General features: G+C 43.3%; 1 protein-coding gene across 4 annotated transcripts in view; it reads left to right on the top strand.

Moving 5' to 3' along the window:
* The window catches only part of PPP3CA (protein phosphatase 3 catalytic subunit alpha), a 333,809-nt gene extending 317,809 nt beyond the window's left edge, over positions 1-16,000 (top strand). For all 4 annotated transcript variants that reach the window (XM_075929664.1, XM_006126898.4, XM_075929665.1 and 1 more), the window contains 3 exons: positions 8,224-8,321; positions 10,964-10,993; positions 14,290-16,000. In XM_075929664.1, coding sequence (XP_075785779.1) covers positions 8,224-8,321; positions 10,964-10,993; positions 14,290-14,486 — 325 coding nt within the window. In that variant the 3' untranslated portion in view covers positions 14,487-16,000. The remainder of the gene's footprint in view (positions 1-8,223; positions 8,322-10,963; positions 10,994-14,289) is intronic.
* The last annotated feature ends 7,693 nt before the right edge of the window (positions 16,001-23,693 follow it).

Here is a 23,693-nt window from a genome sequence, read left to right as displayed (position 1 = left end):
ATGATTCTAAGCATCTCTGAATGTGGAACAGGTTAAATAAAGTCTAGGTTAAAATCTAGAAATGAGTTTGCTATTGGATTTTTTTAGTATTTAATAATACACTAACAATTTATACTATAAGGCACAGATCTTCAGGAGTAACAAGTAGTGCTCAGTTGGAGATGATTCACTTCTTATGTGCCTAATTTGATCCCTTGAAAGTCAGAGGTCTTTAGAGTTTCCACACTTTCTGAAAACCAGGCTCTTTTAAATATTGTGTTTTAATTAGGGCAAAATTTGAACACTCTGGAAAATCCTGCCCAAATTAAATGAAGTATATTCACGAAAGATTTCATTACTACCATCTTCTGTGTCAGAGGTGGTTGTATTCTGTATCTCTAGAAGATCACAGCACACTGCATAATAGCACAGAAGAATTGTAAATCGTGGTACCCGATCCTTCAAGCTGCTGCGCATAATGAAATTAGTGGGTATTAATGGCTCTCCACTCCTTGCAAGAGCAATTCAGAGTTTTTCAGGACTGGGGCTTTAATATCCATAAAGAGCAGAAACACCTTTGGCATGGAGGATTATGCTTTGAAGAACTGAGCTTCCTAGACAGAGAATCAAGATATGGCATGACAAAGCTCAAAATAAAGCAGATCTGTTGTTAGGTGCCTTATACACTGAGAGGATAGGTGCTCATCTAATGTTTTTAGGCACTTAGAAAATCAAAGCTGGAGTTAGGTGCCTAGGCTCCCCATTTAAGGAGAGGGCGCTCCTTCAAATATTACAAAAAGCAACATGGTGGACAACCCCCTGCCTCAGCTGGCATGGGAGATGCTGAGAGGAGCAGTGTGTCCTCAACCTTGCCCCTTTCAGGGAGCTAGGTGCCTAAGTATCCCTTTGTTTGGGTTTTTTGGTGGAGACAGAAGGGGAGGAGGAGAGTGGTGGCTTCACTCATAACTTTTAGCACTGGGGATTAGAGGACTCACTGGAAATGTGGGAGAGACCTCTAATTCAAGCTCTCCCTTCCAGCTGAGGGACTGAAGATATTGAGCAGGGATCTGCCAGATCTCAAATGAGTGACCTAACCACTAGGCTGTGGGGTATTCTGATTTGGGGCTTCCTCAGACTCTCCTGTTGTAGCTGTCCCATTGTGGATAAATAATTAAAAAATCATTAACATGAGGGGGGCTGGATCTTGGTCTCCCACCCTCGAAGTGAGTTCTTCAGCCACCAGACTACAGAGTCATTGTCATGCTTGCACTTGGTGCACTTTCTGTCTGTTCCCCAAACACTCTTTATTATTTATTTACAGTGTCAACAGCTAGAGACCGAGGGAGAGCTCCTCATCAGAATTCCTTATAGAGCAGTGTTTAGGGCACTCCACCGGAGAGGTGGCAGATTCCTGTTCAACTACCTTCTCTCCTTCAGTTGGAGAAGGAACTTAAACCTGGAGTCTTCCACATCCTGGGTGAATACCCAAACCACTGGCCTTTAAAAGTTGAAGAATGGCTTTCCCTACCCTCCTGCTTCCTTCTACCAGCTATTTTTGTGTGAGCACACTTGAAGGCGCCTGATCTGACAGGCACAATTAGGCAGAGGAATGTCCATATTTCCCCAGTCTATGATTCACACTGGAGTTTAGGCATCTGGATGCTTAGAATGACACAACATGTGCACAGAAATTTAGACACCTAGGGATCTTATACTACACAAATGTAAGAAGCTAGTCAGTTTAGGTGCCCACACAGATCTGTGGTAGCTGAGAGGACTTGTGTGACTATCAGTAGGGCTTGATTCTGGGATTTAGGCAGGTAAACATCTAAATCCTTCTGTGAATCTAGCCCTGAGTGATAACTGAACACAACAAACTTGTGTTTTAAGGTCTTAATAGGAAAATCCAATCAAAATAAATGGCATGTGGAAGAATAGAATCATATTTGTGTGTATGAATAGAATCATAGGAATATAAGCCCTTGAAAAGTCTGAAAACATCATTTTAACCCTTCCCTACATGCTAAGGTAGTGCCATCTTTGACAGGCTACCAAGGGAAGTTATGGAATACCCACCATTGGATGTTTTTAAGAAAAAAGTTAATCAAATACCTATTATAGTCATTAACTATCATTATTATTAGAAAGTTAATTGTAAAATCTAACCTAAATCTCCTTTGCTGCATATTAAACTGACTACTTGTCATGCTACTATTAGTAGACATAGAGAACAGAACTTTACACATTTGAAGTCTTATGAGGTTCCCATCTTCCCTAAAGTATGACGCCCAGAGTTGGTTAGAACACTCCATGTAAGGTCTCCCTATTGCTGAAAAGTATGGAATAATTGTCTACATATGATATTCCAGTTAACACACTTCAGACTACAGTGAACCCTCGTTTATCGCGGTAGATAGGTTCCAAACCCTACCGCGATAGATGAAAATCCGCGAAGTAGAAGTAGGATCCTCAAAGCCTCGGGGGAAGCCGGCGGGGGGGGGGGGGGGCATCCCAGGCGCGCCTGGGCTGCTCCCCCGCCGGAGCCCCTCCGCGGCTTTCAAAGCCTCGGGGGAAGCCGGCGGGGGGGCATCCCAGGCGCGCCTGGGCTGCTCCCCCGCCGGAGCCCCTCCGCGGCTTTCAAAGCCTCGGGGGAAGCCGGCGGGGGGGCATCCCAGGCGCGCCTGGGCTGCTCCCCCGCCGGAGCCCCTCCGCGGCTTTCAAAGCCTCGGGGGAAGCCGGCGGGGGGGGGGGGGGGGCATCCCAGGCGCGCCTGGGCTGCTCCCCCGCCGGAGCCCCTCCGCGGCTTTCAAAGCCTCGGGGGAAGCCGGCGGGGGGGGGGGCATCCCAGGCGCGCCTGGGCTGCTCCCCCGCCGGAGCCCCTCCGCGGCTTTCAAAGCCTCGGGGGAAGCCGGCGGGGGGGGGGGGCATCCCAGGCGCGCCTGGGCTGCTCCCCCGCCGGAGCCCCTCCGCGGCTTTCAAAGCCTCGGGGGAAGCCGGCGGGGGGGGGGGCATCCCAGGCGCGCCTGGGCTGCTCCCCCGCCGGAGCCCCTCCGCGGCTTTCAAAGCCTCGGGGGAAGCCGGCGGGGGGGCATCCCAGGCGCGCCTGGGCTGCTCCCCCGCCGGAGCCCCTCCGCGGCTTTCAAAGCCTCGGGGGAAGCCGGCGGGGGGGCATCCCAGGCGCGCCTGGGCTGCTTCCCCGCCGGAGCCCCTCCGCGGCTTTCAAAGCCTCGGGGGAAGCCGGCGGGGGGGCATCCCAGGCGCGCCTGGGCTGCTCCCCCGCCGGAGCCCCTCCGCGGCTTTCAAAGCCTCGGGGGAAGCCGGCGGGGGGGCATCCCAGGCGCGCCTGGGCTGCTCCCCCGCCGGAGCCCCTCCGCGGCTTTCAAAGCCTCGGGGGAAGCCGGCGGGGGGGCATCCCAGGCGCGCCTGGGCTGCTCCCCCGCCGGAGCCCCTCCGCGGCTTTCAAAGCCTCGGGGGAAGCCGGCGGGGGGGCATCCCAGGCGCGCCTGGGCTGCTCCCCCGCCGGAGCCCCTCCGCGGCTTTCAAAGCCTCGGGGGAAGCCGGCGGGGGGGCATCCCAGGCGCGCCTGGGCTGCTCCTCCGCCGGAGCCCCTCCGCGGCTTTCAAAGCCTCGGGGGAAGCCGGCGGGGGGGCATCCCAGGCGCGCCTGGGATGCCCCCCCGCCGGCTTCCCCGGAGGCTTTGAAAGCCGCGGAGGGGCTCCGGCGGGGGAGCAGCCCAGGCGCGCCTGGGATGCCCCCCCGCCGGCTTCCCCGGAGGCTTTGAAAGCCGCGGAGGGGCTCCGGCGGGGGAGCAGCCCAGGCGCGCCTGGGATGCCCCCCCGCCGGCTTCCCCGGAGGCTTTGAAAGCCGCGGAGGGGCTCCGGCGGGGGAGCAGCCCAGGCGCGCCTGGGATGCCCCCCCGCCGGCTTCCCCCGAGGCTTTGAAAGCCGCGGAGGGGCTCCGGCGGGGGAGCAGCCCAGGCGCGCCTGGGATGCCCCCCCGCCGGCTTCCCCGGAGGCTTTGAAAGCCGCGGAGGGGCTCCGGCGGGGGAGCAGCCCAGGCGCGCCTGGGATGCCCCCCCGCCGGCTTCCCCCGAGGCTTTGAAAGCCGCGGAGGGGCTCCGGCGGGGGAGCAGCCCAGGCGCGCCTGGGATGCCCCCCCGCCGGCTTCCCCGGAGGCTTTGAAAGCCGCGGAGGGGCTCCGGCGGGGGAGCAGCCCAGGCGCGCCTGGGATGCCCCCCCGCCGGCTTCCCCCGAGGCTTTGAAAGCCGCGGAGGGGCTCCGGCGGGGGAGCAGCCCAGGCGCGCCTGGGATGCCCCCCCCCCCGCCGGCTTCCCCGGAGGCTTTGAAAGCCGCGGAGGGGCTCCGGCGGGGGAGCAGCCCAGGCGCGCCTGGGATGCCCCCCCGCCGGCTTCCCCCGAGGCTTTGAAAGCCGCGGAGGGGCTCCGGCGGGGGAGCAGCCCAGGCGCGCCTGGGATGCCCCCCCGCCGGCTTCCCCGGAGGCTTTGAAAGCCGCGGAGGGGCTCCGGCGGGGGAGCAGCCCAGGCGCGCCTGGGATGCCCCCCCGCCGGCTTCCCCCGAGGCTTTGAAAGCCGCGGAGGGGCTCCGGCGGGGGAGCAGCCCAGGCGCGCCTGGGATGCCCCCCCGCCGGCTTCCCCGGAGGCTTTGAAAGCCGCGGAGGGGCTCCGGCGGGGGAGCAGCCCAGGCGCGCCTGGGATGCCCCCCCGCCGGCTTCCCCCGAGGCTTTGAAAGCCGCGGAGGGGCTCCGGCGGGGGAGCAGCCCAGGCGCGCCTGGGATGCCCCCCCGCCGGCTTCCCCCGAGGCTTTGAAAGCCGCGGAGGGGCTCCGGCGGGGGAGCAGCCCAGGCGCGCCTGGGATGCCCCCCCGCCGGCTTCCCCCGAGGCTTTGAAAGCCGCGGAGGGGCTCCGGCGGGGGAGCAGCCCAGGCGCGCCTGGGATGCCCCCCCGCCGGCTTCCCCGGAGGCTTTGAAAGCCGCGGAGGGGCTCCGGCGGGGGAGCAGCCCAGGCGCGCCTGGGATGCCCCCCCGCCGGCTTCCCCGGAGGCTTTTTAAAGTTTTGGTAACCGCTACTTCGCGGTTCGACCATCGCGGATTCACGTATATACATAATGTAATGAAAAAAGTCCGCGAAGTCGTGAATCCGCGATAGTCGAACCGCGAAGTAGCGAGGGTTCACTGTATTAACTTCTTTACAATCTGTATCATATTGACTTGTATTTAATCTATAATCCTCTGTAAACTCCAAGATCATTTTCAGTAGCACTACCACCTTGGCAGTTATTTCCCTAGGTAGTTATGCATTTGATTTTTTTCTTTCCAAAGTGTGCTCCTTTACTTTATTGAATTTCATCTTGTTATTTTCAGACCTGTTCTCCAATTTGTCAAGTCATTAACGAAAGTATTGAATTCTGCTGGACCTGGGACAGTCCCGGGTGGGATTCCACTAGATACCTGGTCCTGTTAGACAGCAAACCATTGATAACTACTCTTTAAATGAGGTTTTCAACCATTTGTGTTACCACTTTATAGTAACTTCTAGACAATATTTCCCTAGTTGCCTCAGATCTGCCAATCTTTTGGCGACATGCATTGGTAGAGGTCATACTAGGACCTGAACCAGCCCTGATTTCAGGTGTCTTTTGCAAAAGCCATTTTTAGTTAGCTCCTAAGAAAGCCCTCCCCCCTTTTTTTTAGACATCCAGAAAAACACATGTAAATGTGTTTCACTCAACGTATGAACACATTGCCATTTTGACATACATGGAAAACAGCTTTCTATTCAATTTATGTGAAACTCATAAAGTATGAGGTCCATTGGCTTTATTAACACCTCAAAATCCAGGGAATAAAATGGAATTACGCTCTTTTGCAAAGGTAGAATGCTAATTTCCTAAGAAAAAGGGATCATACAAAGGGAAGTTTAGGCCATATAACTTAATGCTAAAAGTGCCACTGTTTCTACATGACATAAGTGCTTCATGATAGGAGCACAAATAATTTCAAGTGAATTATATTTTTGTCATCATATTTATGGAAAATAAAATACTTGAGCAACAAAAGGAAAAGAAGACCAGGCTGTAATTCAGGATTAGTTTAAAAAAAACTTGTTACAGTAGGTGATTGAGAAACCACCAGATTACTCTTAGGATGTGTCTACACTGGGCCACTTGTTCCGAAAAATCAGCCGCTTTTTCAGAATAATCTGCGAGCTGTCTACACTGGCCCTTGAATTTCCGGAAAAGCAACGATGCTCTACTGTACAAAATCAGCCGCTATTCCGGAAAAACTATTCTGCTTCCGCTCGGGCATAAGTCCTTATTCCGGAACACTGTTCCAGAAAAGGGTCAGTGTAGACAGCCCAGTAGTCTTTTCCGGAAAAAAGCCCCGATCGCAAAAATGGCGATCGGGGCTCTTTTCCGGAAAAGCGCATCTACATTGGCCACAGACGCTTTTCCGGAAAAAGGGCTTTTCCAGAAAAGCAGCCTGCCAATGTAGAGGCTCCTTTTCTGGAAAAACTGAAAACGGAATAGTATTCCATTTTAAGCATTTCTGGAAATTATGCCAGTGTAGACACAGCCTTAATGTATCAAAACACAATTGCAGAAAAATACCATCTGCGAACAGTGAAGGTAAATCTATAAGAAATATTAGAATTGTTTTCCAAGTTCAGTTACAAATGAGGTGAAGTAACAGCTGAAAATGAAGTTTATGCATATACTCTCAGAAGTAGATTGTCAACGGAGGCATCTGAACCTTTCCTGGTGTTTAATACCTTGTAATGTGATACAAAGGCAGTGTTAATTCTGCTTGACATCCAGACCTTTGCTAGTGCCCTGACTGGAGTATAGAAGAGTGAACCAGATTTGGATTCTTGAAAAAAATCTGCACAATCTTCAGGCTGTAAATAGAATCTGAAAATTATATGCTGAAGGGAAAAGAGAAGCTCTTAAATACTGAAATTGGTGGGCCTTGCGTTACTGAACAAAAACAATACTTATTTGACAGCTCTTGGTGTTAGCAGAGAAAAATACATTAGCATGTAGTACAGTTGGGGCCAAATTCTTCATCCATGTGTGTGAATTTTGGCTCCCACTAGATTAACATAATTTCACATTTCAAAGAAAAAATACATCAAATTTGCTTCTCTGAAAAAAAATTGAGTCAGTTTTCAGTTTTTGCTGTGAAGCAAGTATCAATTCTAATAACACTGCAATTCTTGAAAGCAATATTGAGATACTTTTCAAGCTGTTCAGTCATTGTGAGGAGTTGTTCTTCCTTCTGCTGTTCCTCATACATTCAGATGATACATTTTACACGTCTATATTTGGAAGCCTACAGAACTCACTCCTCACATTTCCTAAAATGATTTTCCTTGAGTGCGTGAACTCAGCTAATTTACTTCATTTTCACAGTAGCAGTGGTGAAGTTAAGACTAAAATTTCCTGTTAACGTAATGCTTTTGCTTATTGCTGGGTACCTTCCATGACTGAAATCAACTGATTATGTACCTCGCTACTAATGTAATTGATGGCCAAACCCCCTCCCACAGTGTAAGAAGATGTTAAACATGTTGCTAACCAATGCTGCTATTACTCTCATCCCACTGCTCCTATTTTGATAGCTAATGGCTTAGCAGGGGTGGCCAAACTTGCTGACACTCCGAGCTGCATACAGGTTTGAGAGCCAGGATGCACCCGCTGGAGCTTGGGACTTCTGCCCTATCGAGGCTCAGTTTCAGCCCCACTCCTGCTAAAGCCTTGAGCCACATCAGGTGTGCCTCTCAGGGCTGAAGCCCAGAGACACACCACTCTGCTGGCAAGTCCCAAATTCTCCTTCCCCTCACTCAGGTAGGTGGAGAAAGTGGGAGCTCCCCGAGTTGCACTGTAAAGATAAAAGGGCCACATGTGGCTCATAAGCTACAGTTTGGTGCAACATTACCCTGGAGGCCCAAGTTACATTATTAGCTGGATAACCACCCATATCCAGTGCTGGATATTGGGAAGCTCACTTCTGTGCAGTGGAGCTGGGAAAGACCTACCTGTACACCACTTGAAAGCTCAAGTAGCACATGTGCAGGCCCTTTGCACAAGGGTGAATTTTGCCCCTTAAACGTTAAAATAGTGCTTAGATGAGACTGTAATTTATATTGTTCAATGTGTTTTTCCACTTGTGTTCCAATCCTAGGAAAGAAAAAAAAACTGATTTTTTTTTTCCCTCCTCCCCCTGTAGAGAAGAGAGTGAGAGCGTGCTGACACTGAAAGGTTTGACTCCAACAGGAATGCTGCCCAGTGGTGTCCTCTCTGGAGGAAAGCAAACTCTGCAGAGCGGTAAGCAAGTTTGTCTTTGTGTGCCATTATATATATATAAAATGATAGATTGAATTGCAGAACCTAAGGAAGAATAATCACCATCTTCTCAAGGAAAAATTAAAGCACAAAATAAAACAGATGGTTTGAAATATTTTCTTGAATATCTGAGTGGTTCCTGTAGGGCCTCTTTTCAAGACTTATGATATCCAGCTGATTTTCAGAGAGAGAAATCAGAAAATAAACTTTACTAACATGATAAATCCACATTGCCTATAAAGTACTTTCTTTTCCTCAAAGTTCATAGTCTCTTTTTTTTTTTTTTTTCTGGTTAAAAACTCTTTTGCTTTTCCCAGTGCTGTGGATTCAGCATAAATAATGGCACTCCAACTGTATTTTGTCTATCTTCTGCTTCCTCATTGAGAAATCATGAACAAAATATCTTCTGGCGATTCTAAATGATGATGTAAGAAGTACATAAAAGAAACAATTTCACAAACTGCATACATTTAAATAAAGGATTTTTTAATATTTTGGTCTCTGTATGCAAACACAATATGCTTTTTCTTTCCAATTCTATAGCAAGGCCTATTATGGGTGTATTTTAAGTATGTAGTAGGAACAAATTTGATATAATATTGGAATTTGGAATTGCAAAAGTGTTTAATTTATTACTATATCCTCTTTTTTTCTGTGATCATTCAGTATATGCCATGCACCCGATAATGTTTTATATTTCTATAGTATAGTTCTGTTGTCAATACATGTGAGAAATGGAAATTTGCTTTATATTTTTAACACAGTCTCAGCCTCTCATTTTCCTGTTTTCTTCCTGGAGTATTCTTTCTCTTTGTATTTTTCTCTTTACTGTCTCTTTTCTCTTACCTAGAAGATTCAGGTATTCCGTGGTGTGGTGGTGGGTTTGTTTGTTTTTGGGCAGGGGGACGGGAGGAGGTTGTGACTTATGTGTTACACACATAGTAATGTTCTGCTTTGAAAATGCTGCAATATAATTCACCAGAATGCCTATCTCAGTAGGATCTTTATCCAGGCTCTTCTCATTATCATTTCTTTAGACTTCTTAGAGAATTTGGTGCCAGGAATAGGTTTTTGTCAACCAGTCAAAACATTAGGAACCGAAATAACTTTTAAAATGTTTCCAGAAAATTTTAGATCAAATATGTATTCCCCTCATGCTGCAGCATTCTGGTTTAGTAAAACATTACTATACACAGTCCATTACATTATTTAATGCAGAATACACCATTCACCAACTATTCTGAAAGCTGCATAGTTTGTTAGCACATTTTCATAATGCTACTTGTATTAACAGAAAATATGACCTGTAAGTTCTGTGGAAGTACACATGTCAGTAGTCATTATTTATTTCTAGTGTGTCAATGGTACTTTTGATCTCATTACTCATCTAAATTTCTAACCATAGTCGCTATATTTCTTTTAGTGTTTGTTTTTTTGTTTCTACTTTTTCAGTTTCTTGATTTGCCATCCTCTTTTTAGCCTGCAAGATATAAGTTTACTATGCTGTGTCCCGTGGGTGACTTCTCCATTCTGGAGAACATCTGTATATTTGATATAATGACAGCAAAACTTACTTTACTTAAAAAATCATCTCAAGGTGAAGAAAAGGTGGAAAGTGAAAAGCTTTGTCTCTTAATCTGTTTTCCAAAAGAGTAGTCTTTTTTTCAAAATATCTTCATAAAGGTCTTGGCTGTGCCATCATTAAGTTAGGTGACATATGCTGACCACTTCAGCTTCTGAATCTTTGGATATAAGAACAAATTCAGAGTGACTGGTGATTTTTAATAGGGTTATATTTTTTGTAATGAATTGATCAGCAGTTGCTTACAGTATGTACTTTACAGAGTAGCAACTTCAACAACCATAAAAGGTTTTTCTGATCAAGCATTATATTTTTGCTACCAGCAGCTTTAAATATCATATTTATCCCTTCAATACATTAAATACCATCTGATTTAAAATATATAAAGTGCTTGAATTGCAGAGATGATAGTATAAGGAGGGAGGTATGCAGATAGAGCTGGAAATGCAATGATATAAGTAAAAGAGAGAATTTGTCTTAACCACCTCATAGTGTTTTGGTTTTTAAGTGAGGAAAGAGAACAAATATTTATATTACAAGTTGTAAATTTTGCCCTTTTTGTCTTCAATGACATTTCAGTCCTGTGCAGTACTAATAACAGCTAGTGTTCTCCAAACTGTAATAATAAGTGGTGTGAATTTCTTCTGCTGGCTTTATGCCACTTCCCTCTCCCCCTTTTTCACACTTTTTTTCATAAATGTAGCCATGGTTTTACAGTACACTTTGTAGGTCAGATGCACAATGTGGAAAACATTTTTTCAACTTCTTTGAGTTGAAAGAAAATTTGCAAAATTTGTTCTTCTTAAGGTTTAATTTGTGAATCCTTCAGCTTCCCAAAACATTTTCTGTAGCTCCAACAAACCTGCAAACTATACTTATTTTGTTACTTGTGTAGCATTTCTTTGTTGTCTTCTGTTCCGAAATCCAACACTTACAGTAACATTAGTGTATTAGCTCCTTTGCTCTTCACTAACTTGTTCTTAGAGTTAAAATCCTCTGCTCATTTTTCTCATTCGTTTTGCAACCCCTTTCTTCTCTTCAGCTACTGTTGAGGCTATTGAGGCTGATGAAGGTAAATTGGCCAGTTCCCTTTCTGTTGTTGCTACAACAGATAAGGGCTCTGCTGGGTGTATTCATTTTGCTGTAGCTTGTACAGAGTGTGTGGGTGTTGGGCTAACAATTGTGGCTCGGTATTAACCAAAGTATACTTGCTTTAAAGGGGAAAGTCTTTTGTTGTGGTTTTTTTTAAAGGTACAACGATGTTCTAATTTGTGTACATTCAATTAAGTACTGAGTAGTGTCACAGGGAATGAGGGGGTCTTTTAGCTGAAAGAGAAGGAGACACGGCAGCTGTTAGTAAATGCTCTTTGACACATAGCGCATAAGCTGTATTCTTAGGGCTGAACCATTTCTCTGCCTCAAATCATTTTCAGTTATCATTGATAAAAAGAAAACACTCAACTTTATGAATATGGTTGGGGGAGGCGGGGCTGAAGTCAATAATAAAAAAATTAATTTTGAATGGTTCTTTGTTACAGTTCAACTTGTTTTTTTTATGTCTCTCTAAAAAGTAAAACACATGAGACATTTGTCTACAGGATGTCCTGTTTTTTTTTTTTTTTTTTTTTCTGGTAGTGTCAGTTAATGTACTGGGTATTTATATTAGAACAACCCTTTACATCAGCACCAGCAAACAAATCTAAAGACTGGCTGCCTCAGAAGATTTCTGAATGCTCAGTATTGCAAACTTTGGTGCTTTATTGATGATCCGTTTAATTTAATCCGTATGCAATTTTATTAACCATACTGTTCAGATCTAACTTCATATTTACATAAGCATATGCAATATGCAATTAATAATAAAATGTTTTGGAAAAAATTTAAAGTTCCCCTTTAAAACAAAATTCTTTTCAGTTGTATTTTGTTCTTGCCCCACTAAAAACAGTTGATTTTTTAGAGAAAAAAAATCTCCTTGTCATGGTCCTTTAGTATGATGTTAAAAGTGCCTCTTTTTGGCCATTTGAATTTGTTTTTGATCTGTATAAAGCAGTGATCATAATTGTGGAACAAAATAAGTAAGAGAAAATACAACTGCTTTCTAAATAGCAGTGAGTGAACTGCTATTTATGTTGGAATTATCTATTCCTATTGGCAAATTCTAATCTGCAGTGTGCATTCTCGTTGACAGTTTGGCTGTTTTCTGTGATTTCTGTGACTATGTGTCGTGTTTAGTATACTCTCAGTGTCAACTGCTAATACTCATTGTCTGACCAGCAACAGCAGCAGAGCACATTCTTCAGCACTAAGGTTTATAACATGTCTGCTTGAAATAAAACTAATTGAATGCAAACCCCATTCAAGGAATATTCATTCTTCAAGTTATTCCTTCACTTGCTGTTACCACTGGATAGCCACTATAACCATACATACTTTTACTAAATATAGCAAACAAATGCCCGATAAAAGGATATTTCCCCTTATAAGTTAAAAATATCAGCACTGTAGTTATTTGCCGAGGTCTGATCCTGTGAGATGATCAGCATCTACAATACCCAATGGGCTGAGCACCTTGGAGGGTCAGACTGCAGAAGAAGAGATGAGATTTCCAGCTTAATACAGCCACCAGCCATTAAACTTTCTGTAAAGGTTTGGCATTCGTGTCCATTAGACATCTTTTGGTGGTGGAATTAAAGAAGAAGCTTTGCTGTGGGCCCTTCTCTTTTCACTTCTCCCCCTTCAATTGAATAATCACCATCCTGTTAAAATAGTATATGAAAAAAAAATATCATCATTTGAAATCTGAAACATCCATTAAATGGGTTAAAGAAATTAATCTCAAGGAACAAATTGGTCTACACATTTGTACAGAGATGGTTGGCAAAATATCAGCATGACTGCTGCTTCCCATGCTCCCCACAAAATTCAGTGAGTGGTATGTTGGTACCAGGGACTTTTTTAAAAAGGTTCTAAAGAAGAAAAGTGCTAGCCACTTCAGAGTTGGGAGAGGGTGCTGAATGTACTTTCTTTTCTTTCTGGCAGTGTGGTTCTGGTAAATCAGATTTGGGGGGGGGGTGGAACAGGAATGTGTTTTATCTCTCAAACTCATTTATCTTGCTAAAACAAAAGGAAAAACTATGTAGCACTTTAAAGACTAACAAGATGGTTTAATAGGTGATGAGCTTTCGTGGGCCAGACCCACTTCCTCAGATCATATTCTGGCTACCTCTCTATTACTCCTTTATCTTGTTATCTCGGCAAGTTCGTGGGTTCCTGGTACTAACACACCATCTCTGCTATATGGCATGTTAAGATCAAAGTATAACAAAAATGCAACCAACGTTCTGGAAATATGGTAGATTGATTTGATTTTCAAGGATGAGAAAAATGCACAGAAGGCTACAATAAATTATGTTAATGGCTGTCAACAACTCTTTGCCTACAGTGCCTTTTTTTCTTCTGTTTTAAATAGATGTACCTTCAAAAATAAATCCTGTAATAAAATAGTTGGATCAGATTCTACAGATCCTTTTGCCTAATCTGCGGATACCTGCTGAGATCAATGAAAATGTCATTGCTGAAGGACAGATTCATTGACTTTTTAAATTCAGTTATAGGGTCCTATGTTGATCTATTTTCCAAGCTGAGGAACAAATATGCCAGAAGAGTGGTATTTTTAGTTCATGTCATACTGAATTACTCGAGTTTAACCAAATTACTTTCTAGGACCCAGGGGATGACAGGGAAGGTTACTGCTCTTGAGTAACACATGAGCACCTGAGCAATTTTTAAAAATTGTCAGGGATTCCAAAAGGGTTATAGGACTATCTGTTTGATAACTTTAATGTGTAACCATCAAATTGATCACTCTGTGCCATGCATGATTTCTAATTGGCTCAGTATGTAAATCTTTATTCAGTCCTTATTCCAAAAAAATTAAAAGTCCTTGAAAGTCCATGGGAGCTTTGCCAGAGTAAGGATGCTGAGGTTAGGCACAATGTTTGTAAGGCTTTAATTTATTACAAGAAAGTATAGATAGTCGTTTTGCCTTAAGCTCTGCTCATAATTACAAATTGTAGCTTTTGTGTCAGAGTCATAATATTTTAAGCCAAACTCAAGGTGACAACAAAATATTAGAATTTAATCTTGTTAAAAAACATTTGGTTTGCGAGAGACATGGGCTATTAATTTTTCCATTCCCCTCTTCTCCCCCCCTCCCCCCGAAATATGGTAAGAAGTAAGAAGTATGTGGGATTTTGTTATTTTGCTCACCACGAGGAGGGAATTTCTCGGGTATTGATGATTGATAAATTGATAAATTACCAACAGTTTGACTTTGCTGACTTGCTTCTTTTTTTAATAATCTTTTAGCTATCAAAGGATTCTCACCACAGCATAAGATCACTAGTTTTGAAGAAGCCAAAGGCTTAGATCGAATTAATGAGAGGATGCCTCCACGCAGAGATGCCATGCCATCTGATGCCAACCTTAACTCCATCAACAAGGCAATCTCCTCAGAGACTAATGGCACTGACAGCAATGGCAGTAATAGCAGCAATATTCAGTGACCATTTCCTGTTTTTTTTAGCTGCAGGGCATGATGGGATTGCTGCATATCAACGGTTGGATGTTCTTGCCTCTGATAATAGCTTACTTGCTCTGGGGGCCAGGTGTTGGAGTCAGTTTACAATATCATCTAAGACGAGATCGTAAACTTTATTTTGGTGGGTGGGGGGTGGGGGCTAAACACCTCCTTTGGATATGCCTTTAAAATGCTTATAGAAAATATGAAAGCTTAATGCTGGTATATATTGCAAAGTTAGGGGAATTGAACATGTTTTCCTACTGCATTGGGAACTTCTCGATATGTTACTGAAAGGCCTTTTATTATGTTACTGGACATGAAAACTTTGTCTAATTTCTTACTAACTATTGTACGTTTACAGTTGCAGCACTAAATATGGATGACATCAAAACATTTTTAACAAAATGATGTACAAACTAAATAAGGACTATTTATTGATAATGTTTTGCTACTCTTGTCAGACAATGGCTATAAAATAAATTAGGCAGTCTTTAAAAATATAAAAACAGAATGTTGCAAATTTGTTAAAAATGCCAAAAAAAAGAAAAAAAAAGACAGTTTAATTTTGTACAGATTATGCTTACCTCAGGTTTCTTTAGTGTGCTTCAATGCCCTTCTTTAAATATAACACTTATCTTACTAATTTGGCAGCAAATATCTTTTTCTTCAACTTAAAAAAACTGGAATAATGCTAACGTTTATCTTTTTTGCTGTTTATATTTAGGGTTTTTGTTTTGGGGGACAGTTTTTCGTAAATCAAGTCTTGGTTGTGGCTTGCTGAATTTAAATATTTATGAGTGGTGCATTTTTAAGTATAGTGAACAAGACACCATATTAAGTGCAGTGAAAAGCATCTATATTCTGTAAAAATCTGCCTATGCATGTTTTTTAAGAAAAAAAATGGCTGTATAGGCCTGTATGGGACTGTAATGCGCTTAGTGGTCTGACTTATACTGGAAATGTATGTATACTGGCGTACTTTATATTCTCTAAAAAAAAAATGCTTAATGCCTTTGAAATTTTGTAATCAAAAAGAGCTTTGAAAAAATCTAAGGGGGGAAAGTATTCTTAAAAAGTTTTTAACATAAGCTTGTCAGTGCACATATAGATGGTTAGCATGTTTAGCAAACCTTGTGAAATTTAAATAAGTTTGTAGTTACATGTGAAACTCTAAATGCATGGTAACTGTTAATGTCATAATGGTTTAGTCATTTTGTTATGTTCTGTCATGTGCCACAATGTGTAATTTTTTCACTTTTTTCCCTTTGTATATCAGTTACGGGTTACAACTGGTTCATTCTAAAAAAAAAAAGAAAAACAAAACAAACAGTCCATTGATATTTTTTATCAAATGTATAAGTGCCCAAGTAATTCACTACAGCCTACAGCCTTGCCTTTGTAATTTGACTTCTGAAATGTTGGCAATCAAAGCATGCACTTGTAACAATGAAAAAAGCATTTTATATTACTACTCAATAAAAATGTGCATGAATTTAAGGTGCTTTTATCTCTCTGGCTAAATCTCTGAAGTATGCAAGCACGCATGTTCGTACACACACCGTATTGTCATTGTTTTCTTTTTTCATACAGGAGAAAAGACCTCAGTTTAAGAGACAATTGCCACGGGATGGCTTGAAACCTATAGTGAAAGGTTATTATTAAAGGTTATTATTAAAGACAAAATCATATATTGCCAAGTTCTTTCATAGTTATTAGACATTTCAATTGTAATAAAGAATTGAAAACTGCCACTATTTCTGTTTTTTCCCCAAAATTCTAAGCAGAGTTGTATTTCTCCTAAACTCGGTACTGCACTGGTTGAAACTCCCTAATCTGGGCTTCCCTTGTCTGGCATCTTCCATGTGAGCACTCATGAGGATGAGTTGCCAAATTAAAGGGCTTGAAAGGGAGCACTGGGGGCAGCAGAATCACTGGGAGGAACGCGGAGCCCACAGTGTGTGGGGGAGTAGGGAGGAGCGGAATTCTCTGTCCCTGGAGGGAGGGCAGCAGCATGGCTGCTGGAGGGGAGCGCAAAGCCCCCCAGGACATAGCAAAGGTGCTGGGGAAGAGAGCACAGAGCTACCGGGAGGAGTCCTGTGAGTGGTAGCAGAGCCCTTGGGTGAAGTTCCCCAGGGAAGCAGCAGGGCTGCTTGATGGAGCCTGCCAGGCAGCAGCAAAGCTGTTCAGTGGAGTGTGAAGCTCCAGGCAGCAGCAGGGTGCTTGGGGGCAGTGTGGAGACACCGGACAGAGTGGAGCTCCAGACTGCAGTGGATTTCCCCACCACTACGGAGAGAGGGGAGCCCAGGGGTGCAGCGAAGTGGGGGGGGAGGGGAGTAGAGCTCCTCCCCTTCCCCATTCTGTGGGAAGAGCAGAACCCTGCCACATTGACTTCACCTGGCCTGGCAAATTCCCTGATTCGGGAAGGTGCCAGACAAGAGAGGTACAACCTGTATTGTAATTGTATGTACTATTTACTGCTCTTTTCAGTGTCTATTTCCAATACACGGTCCTCTTTCTAGCTAATATCATTGACGGGTTAGCTTGTGGCAACAGACCACAAATTTCTGCTCTGTATCCAGGCTGGGCATTCGGATGACACACTTGTCATAAACCTCCAAACCATCTATGTGGAAGCAACACAACTCTCCTTTTCTAGATTTCTGAATAGACATTCACATTCACAGAGCGTTCATGGAATCAATCATGAAATGTAACGTGAGAATACTCTTCTATTCTGATTATTTTTAAAAATATCCAATTGAAATCTTAAATCCTTTTTCTGTTCTGACTTGTAAATTATGAAGATATAATTGCAATTCATGAAGAACATATCTCTTTTATTAGATTAAGAACAAATGGAAGAGACAAATCTTAGATGTGTTTCTAGTTCATTCAGTTCTGCTCTTAGAAATCGGAAATAATGCAATTTCTAATGACACTTCAGAACTCTCTGAAGGGCTGAGATTTAAAGCCGCTTTTTAGTTCAAAGAAATGAAATTATAAACTTCTGCATGGCTTCTTACTCATTTCTGTGTCCTTCATCTTCCCTCTACTTCTTAGTCTCTTGTGTTCATATTGGAGCAGGAAATGCTCATAGGAGCAATATTGACGCATTGATCCTTCTTTGAGGTCCCATAATTAATCATTGATTTAATATCTCACTTAACAATAAAATATCAATGTTAATATGATTCTCTTTTTCTCATTCACCATGTTTCATATTGATTAGGCAGCCATATTTTTTCATTTTAGCATGATCTTGCCGGCACGTTACTCCACTCAACAGTTGATTCGAACCAGGAAGTGCGTGCCAGGACGCGTTAATTTGACCAAACTTCTTGGTTCAAATTAATGTTACTCATTTTTTGAAGAGTAACATTAGTTCAAACCAAGGGGTTTGGTTCAAACTGACACGTTCCGGCGCACACTTTTGAAATGGCTGTTGAGCGGAGTAACATGCCGGCAAGATCATGCTAATGAAAAGCGAGATATTTAAATCACCGCTTCATTAGCAATTTTGGTCTTCTACATTTTCATCCCTACCTCGAATTAGGGAGCAAGTGTAGACATACCCTTACAGTTTCCCTTAGAGTGGGATAGTCTCCATGGCTGTTTATACTGGCTTGGGACTGAATGATGTTGGTGTGGCAGAAGACAGCTGTAGTAAATCCACAATATGGGTCTTGATGGTTTCATCTGTTTCATAAGCCATTGCTTTAAAAAAAAAAGTGTCTGATGCCAACATGTAGAGTTAAAATTAAATCCCCCCCCCCCCCCCTCCAGCCATCATGTGTTCTCTATAGGGAAAAGGGTTTTTCTCCTGATACTCTTTGGCTACGTCTACACTTCAGGCTTCTTGAGCAAGAGTTCTTTGCGCAAGAGATGTGCTTTTGCGCAAGAACTTCCATGGCAGTGTGGACGCTATCTTGCACAAGAAACCCCTGTTGCCCATCCACACTGCCTTCTTGCGCAAGAGGGCTTATTCCTCATGGGGAAAGGAATAACTCTTGCGCAAGAAGCTCTCTCTTCTGATGCTTTACTGTAAATTTACTTGTGCACGAACACGTGTACAGTGTAGACACAGTGTAGACATCCATTCTTGTGCAAAAATCCTGCAGTGTAGATGTAGCCCTTATGTACATGTGAACAACATAGTAATATTCCTTGTAAATGTCAGCATCTTGAGAGGTTCCAGAATTTGGAGTGTACTGGTTAAGACCCGCTTTCCTTGCTAGCAAGGACCCAGTGTGAATTCCCTGAGCAATGTGGATCCAGTTTCTGAGAACTGTGCTAGTTCAATTAGGAAAGCAGTAGTGCTTGTTAAAATAAGTCTGCTGCCGACATGCTGAGAGCCTAATTTTGCTGCTTGGGAAGGAAACGTAAGAGGCAGTTCAAACCCATAAACTATCCTTTTTGGAATCATTTCTATTTTTTTAACAAAAAGGATTTAAAACTACCACAGAACCTCATTATGAATATCTTGGGAATAGCGGTTGTTTGCAGCTCTGACCAAAACATGGTTGTGCTTTCAAAAGTTTACAATTGCACACTGACTTAACACAGCTCTGAAAGTTCACTGTGACAAAGAAAAATACTGCTGTCCCCTTTTTTAGCAGTTGATGTTTAATGCAGTGCTGTACTGTATTTGCGCTTTGTTTCTCTCTGCTGCTGTCTTCGTATTTCCAGTTCCAAAAGAGGTGTCTGCTTCGTTGGTTAGTTTGTAACTCTGGTGTTTGTCACTCTGTAGTTCCACTGTAGCTTGGAGATTTCTTAAAAATCTTCATTCTTTCTTCCTGTCCAAGATGCTGTAGCTCAGCTTACAGTCAAGACTACTGTGTTGAATCAGTTCCTGCAAAGAGAAGGACATGAGTGTCGATTTCAGGATAACTCAAATCCTCTCCATTTTTTTTCACTCAAATAATGCCTCCTCCCCTCACCCCCCCAATCCCCAGTGTCAGGCCTCTAGTTGTCACCTTTCTGTGGGCTGGGACTTGCATTCAACTCCTTCCTGACCAGGGGTTTAGGCTTGCAGCTCCTTGCATTTCACTGTGATTAAGTGCGATCGCTGCTTTTTGCTTTCTTTCCTAGGACAATGACATTGTTTTACCAGTCTTCAAAGCAGAATTAGGTTTCCTTAAAAACAGAAGCATAGAGAGCAAACATACAAAATAACAGAATCTAAACACTTTATTAGTAGTTCCCCTTTGGTCCTGTGGAGATTGGAAGGTTTGTCTTTCCAAACCTTCAGTAGGGCTGGGTCCACTCTTGGACAAAAGCTGATGTCCATTTTCTGAACCAAAACTCCCTTCTCTCTGATTAAGCTCAGTTTTTTATTGTGCAAGTGTTTTGTCTCCTGAAGTTTGTTACCTTTTTGGACCAGTCTGTGCAAACCACCACAGGGAGTGATAGTTCCTGGGAATTGCAGTAATCACCACATACTGATTTTAGTTCCTGGAGGAGCTCCATGGAGCAAAATACATTCTCTAACTCAGAGATACAGAACATTTATAAATATAATACAATACATAGACTACAATTGGCTGCAATAATTGTCAGAGAACCTGCAACTTCAAATTTGAAAAAGCAAGCAGAAATCTCATTTTAATAGTCTGCAGATCTTAGTTATTTTTTGAGGCTTTTTGTTTTCCTTCATAGTTCATTTTTAGAAATTGAAGACCATTAACTTCACACATTCAAACGTTTACTGGAGACCAGCAAGAAATACAGTTCCTTAGAGGAAGAGATACATCTGTGATAATTTGTATTTTGTAAAACAATTTTTTAAAAGTACATTAAAGTTTCCGGTTACTGTAATACTAAAAACTAGAGACAGGGACATTTTTTGCAGTTACATGTGCCTCTATTTTTGGCACCAACTAATTTTGGAATCACAAATCTAGTACAAGTTCACAAACCATTTTTCCTATAATTTTAAACCTTTGGGGGTTTTCCACAGGTTTTTTTATCTCAGAAAAGATAATGCAGCATCTGTGTATCAGGGTTAGAACTAACTCTCCAGTACCAGACTGAAACAACTATGTGGTCAATGTAAAATGAAACATACATGGTTGTATATTGTGTTCTTCCTCTCTCTCTCTCCGCTACCCCTCCTTCTCCCTACTGAGGGTCATCTTCATTTTTTTCCACTATTTTTTCTTTTCTTTTGTTTATTCATTTTTTTATTGACTCAAATGGCCCAATATAGCAGAACGAAATTGTAGTGTCTTTTTTCACACACTAATTATAGCATGAAGAAACCACCCAGTCACAATGGTATCCAAATAGTCATAATTACTGAATACATATGCACAAGATGCAGATTACATATATGTACTGCTTCTCTAGCTGGCTTTGAGGACTTGCCTATGCAGTTCTTTGGTTTACACCAGAAAGCTGTAAATTTTAGCCAGCAGTAACATCTAGTGCACTAACTGAACTGTGAGATCCTGGCTGGCATGCACTAACAGTGCCCTCGTGATCAATAATGTAGTCCTGTCTCAACACCTCCTTTGCTGAGTAAAGCACTATCTAGACACAAACAATTGAGTGCCACTAGAGGGGGCTCTCAAATGTTATAATGAAGTTTTAATCAATTCCTGTGTGCTGCAACATTTCCCTTTAATGTAAAAGTACATTGTTAAAATGGTATACATGTGTATTAATATATCAACATGCTACAGATTAGGCTGGGGGGGGGGGGGGAGTATAATTTGTTGCTGGTTGATGCCTTGCAGGTATAACAATAGCAGTGTCAGCTCCATAGTTAGAGTAGATGTCCCTAGAGTAGAACATCCTGAGGAATTTGTACTTAAAAGCTGGGCTCTGTGCCTTCTCTGTGACTGTTTCGTTGCCACTTTTTTGAGCTTGTATCTCTGACATAATCACTTCTAGTTTCCACAAATTATCTCAGTAACCTCTTAAATTTTTCTCCTAGTTCATTTTGACTTCTGGTAGCCAAGTGGTCATACTATTTCTTAAAGCCCCTTTGTAGAGGTGGTTAAGTTGCAGCCCATAAACAATCTCTCTGGCATCTGATTTGTCATACCATGTACTGTAGCTCTATGGGGCAAGAAGAAATACACAGTCTTGGTTTGCAAGCTACCTTTATCTGGAGCTATTGCATGAATCGATTGAGGGTCTGGGTAATTTTTGCCATTAATCTATTTGTGGCAGGATGGTTAAAGAGCTGATGTGATGTGTATGGCATCTTTTTTTTTAACACTTTTTGTAAGCGAATAGTTTTGAAAATCTTGTCACCGCAGGACCTCTAGTTCTTGAAAACAGTAGTCTGAAGACTCCCACTGTTGGTCCTGAATTCACATAGAATACTTCAGGCCACACAATGGGTAGCTACACCAGTCAAAACCCTATTGTCACAGAAATGGGCCAGCAGAGCTCAAGTGGATTCTCTGAAAAAGTAGCTGGCTACTCCTAATCAAGTATGTTTAGCCTTGTGTGAGCTGACAAGCTGGAGATTGTTGTCCCATTTCCTCTATTTTTTTAGCTATCCTTGGCAGCCATGTACCACTCAGCCAAGGCTTAATGTTTAGCTTCCAAGTGATTTTCATGTAATTCTTCGCATATGGGAGACCTGAGCTTCATAGAAGCCACCAGTGTTGTACAGCCCCTTAGGCAACATTAATATGCCTTTCACCATTGTTTTAGAACAGGTGTGGCCAACCTGGAGCTCTTGAGCCACATTCGGCTCTTTGCTCACAGAAATGTGGCTCTCAGGTTTACGGCTCATTCAGAGCCGCATGCCCGCTTTGTGCACGTGCCCCTGTTCCTGGAGGGAGAAGTGCATTGCTTTAGCGGTGGCAGCTCTGGTGAGACCCAGGCATTGGGTTAGAATAGGAGGGGCCTGGTGGTGCCTGGCTTTGGGGGAGGGGGAAGGCATTGGGTTAGAGTGGGGGGAGTTTGTGGGATCTGGGGGAGCGGGAGGGCATTGGGTTGAGGGGAAGGGACTGGCGGTGCCTGGCTCTGGGGGAGAGAGATGTGGTTCTTTGCACTAATATCCACAGGACTTTTGGCTCTTCGTGTCTACTTGGTTGGCCACTCCTGTTTTAGAACAAAGAAATCTGGGGAAAAGTGTTTGATTGTTTAAGACCAGGCACTAATCATAATGTCACACTTCAGCCAGAATCAGGGATCATTTTACTTTCGTGCTGTACCATAGCATTTGTCACTATAACAAGGGTTAATTTGTACTATATAGAATAGGGATGTACGAGTTTAACCAGTTAAAGCTGATACTAATCCGTTACTGTTAACAGTTAAACTCCGCATGGGGCCAGCCTGTGGGGCTGGGAGCTAGCAGCCCTGGGAGTGTTTAATCGTGTAATGGATAGAATTTTTATTGGTTATACAGTTAATAAATAATTTTTTTACATCTCTAATGCAGAATACAGTAAGAGTCTTTGGTTCTCTTCAGTAATGTTATCTCCTGCTTCCAATGGCATGTAATCTGCAGTCACATGCTTTTTGAAACTTGTGGAATCTTAATTCGAGGACCCAAGAATATCACCCATCTTTGTAACCAGGCTGCAGCTATTGTCAGAGCGCCTTTCTTGGGTTGATGACCTGGAATGTAGTAAATCATTCTCTATTCAGATGTTAGTGAAACTTTGTAATTTCCCAGTCTCATCATCTCTGAATCACCGGGAGCAAAGTTGTGTTCTGCAGGGGTAAGAGATCTAGGCGGAAAGGCAATATGCCATTGTGTGATCTTGCATTCATGTGCTCCTATTCCAGATGGGGGACACAAACTGAACTTCGAAAGCCAATGTGCCTTGCATTGTGTAAGAGACGCTTGAATCTTTTGACCTCATCAAAAGCACTGGTATGCTTTGTGAACCAGCACTACTTCTGTCCATTGTGTTCATAGCTGTCCTTATCCAAGAACATACAACTATCCCCAGAAAGGAACGTAACTGTGACACATTTTTGTGGGTAGGATAACATGATGGCTTCAGCTTTGCCTTGTCATTTGTCAGCTCTCTCAATGGCATGATCACAATATGTACCCGAATCTTTGAAACGTTCACATTTTTCCATGTTTTCCAAGTAAAGAGGTGCTCAGTGTGCTCTTCCTCACTAGCTCAGGCCAGGTCTACACTTAGGGACAAAGTAGATTTAAGATGCGCAACTCCAGCTTATGTGAGTAGCGTATCTAGAGTTAATGTCCCATAAG

The sequence above is a fragment of the Pelodiscus sinensis genome, chromosome 5, assembly GCF_049634645.1.
Source record: "Pelodiscus sinensis isolate JC-2024 chromosome 5, ASM4963464v1, whole genome shotgun sequence".
NCBI lineage: Eukaryota > Metazoa > Chordata > Testudines > Trionychidae > Pelodiscus > Pelodiscus sinensis.
Note: the sequence above shows the minus strand (reverse complement) of the source record. Positions and strands in the feature narration are given on the sequence as shown.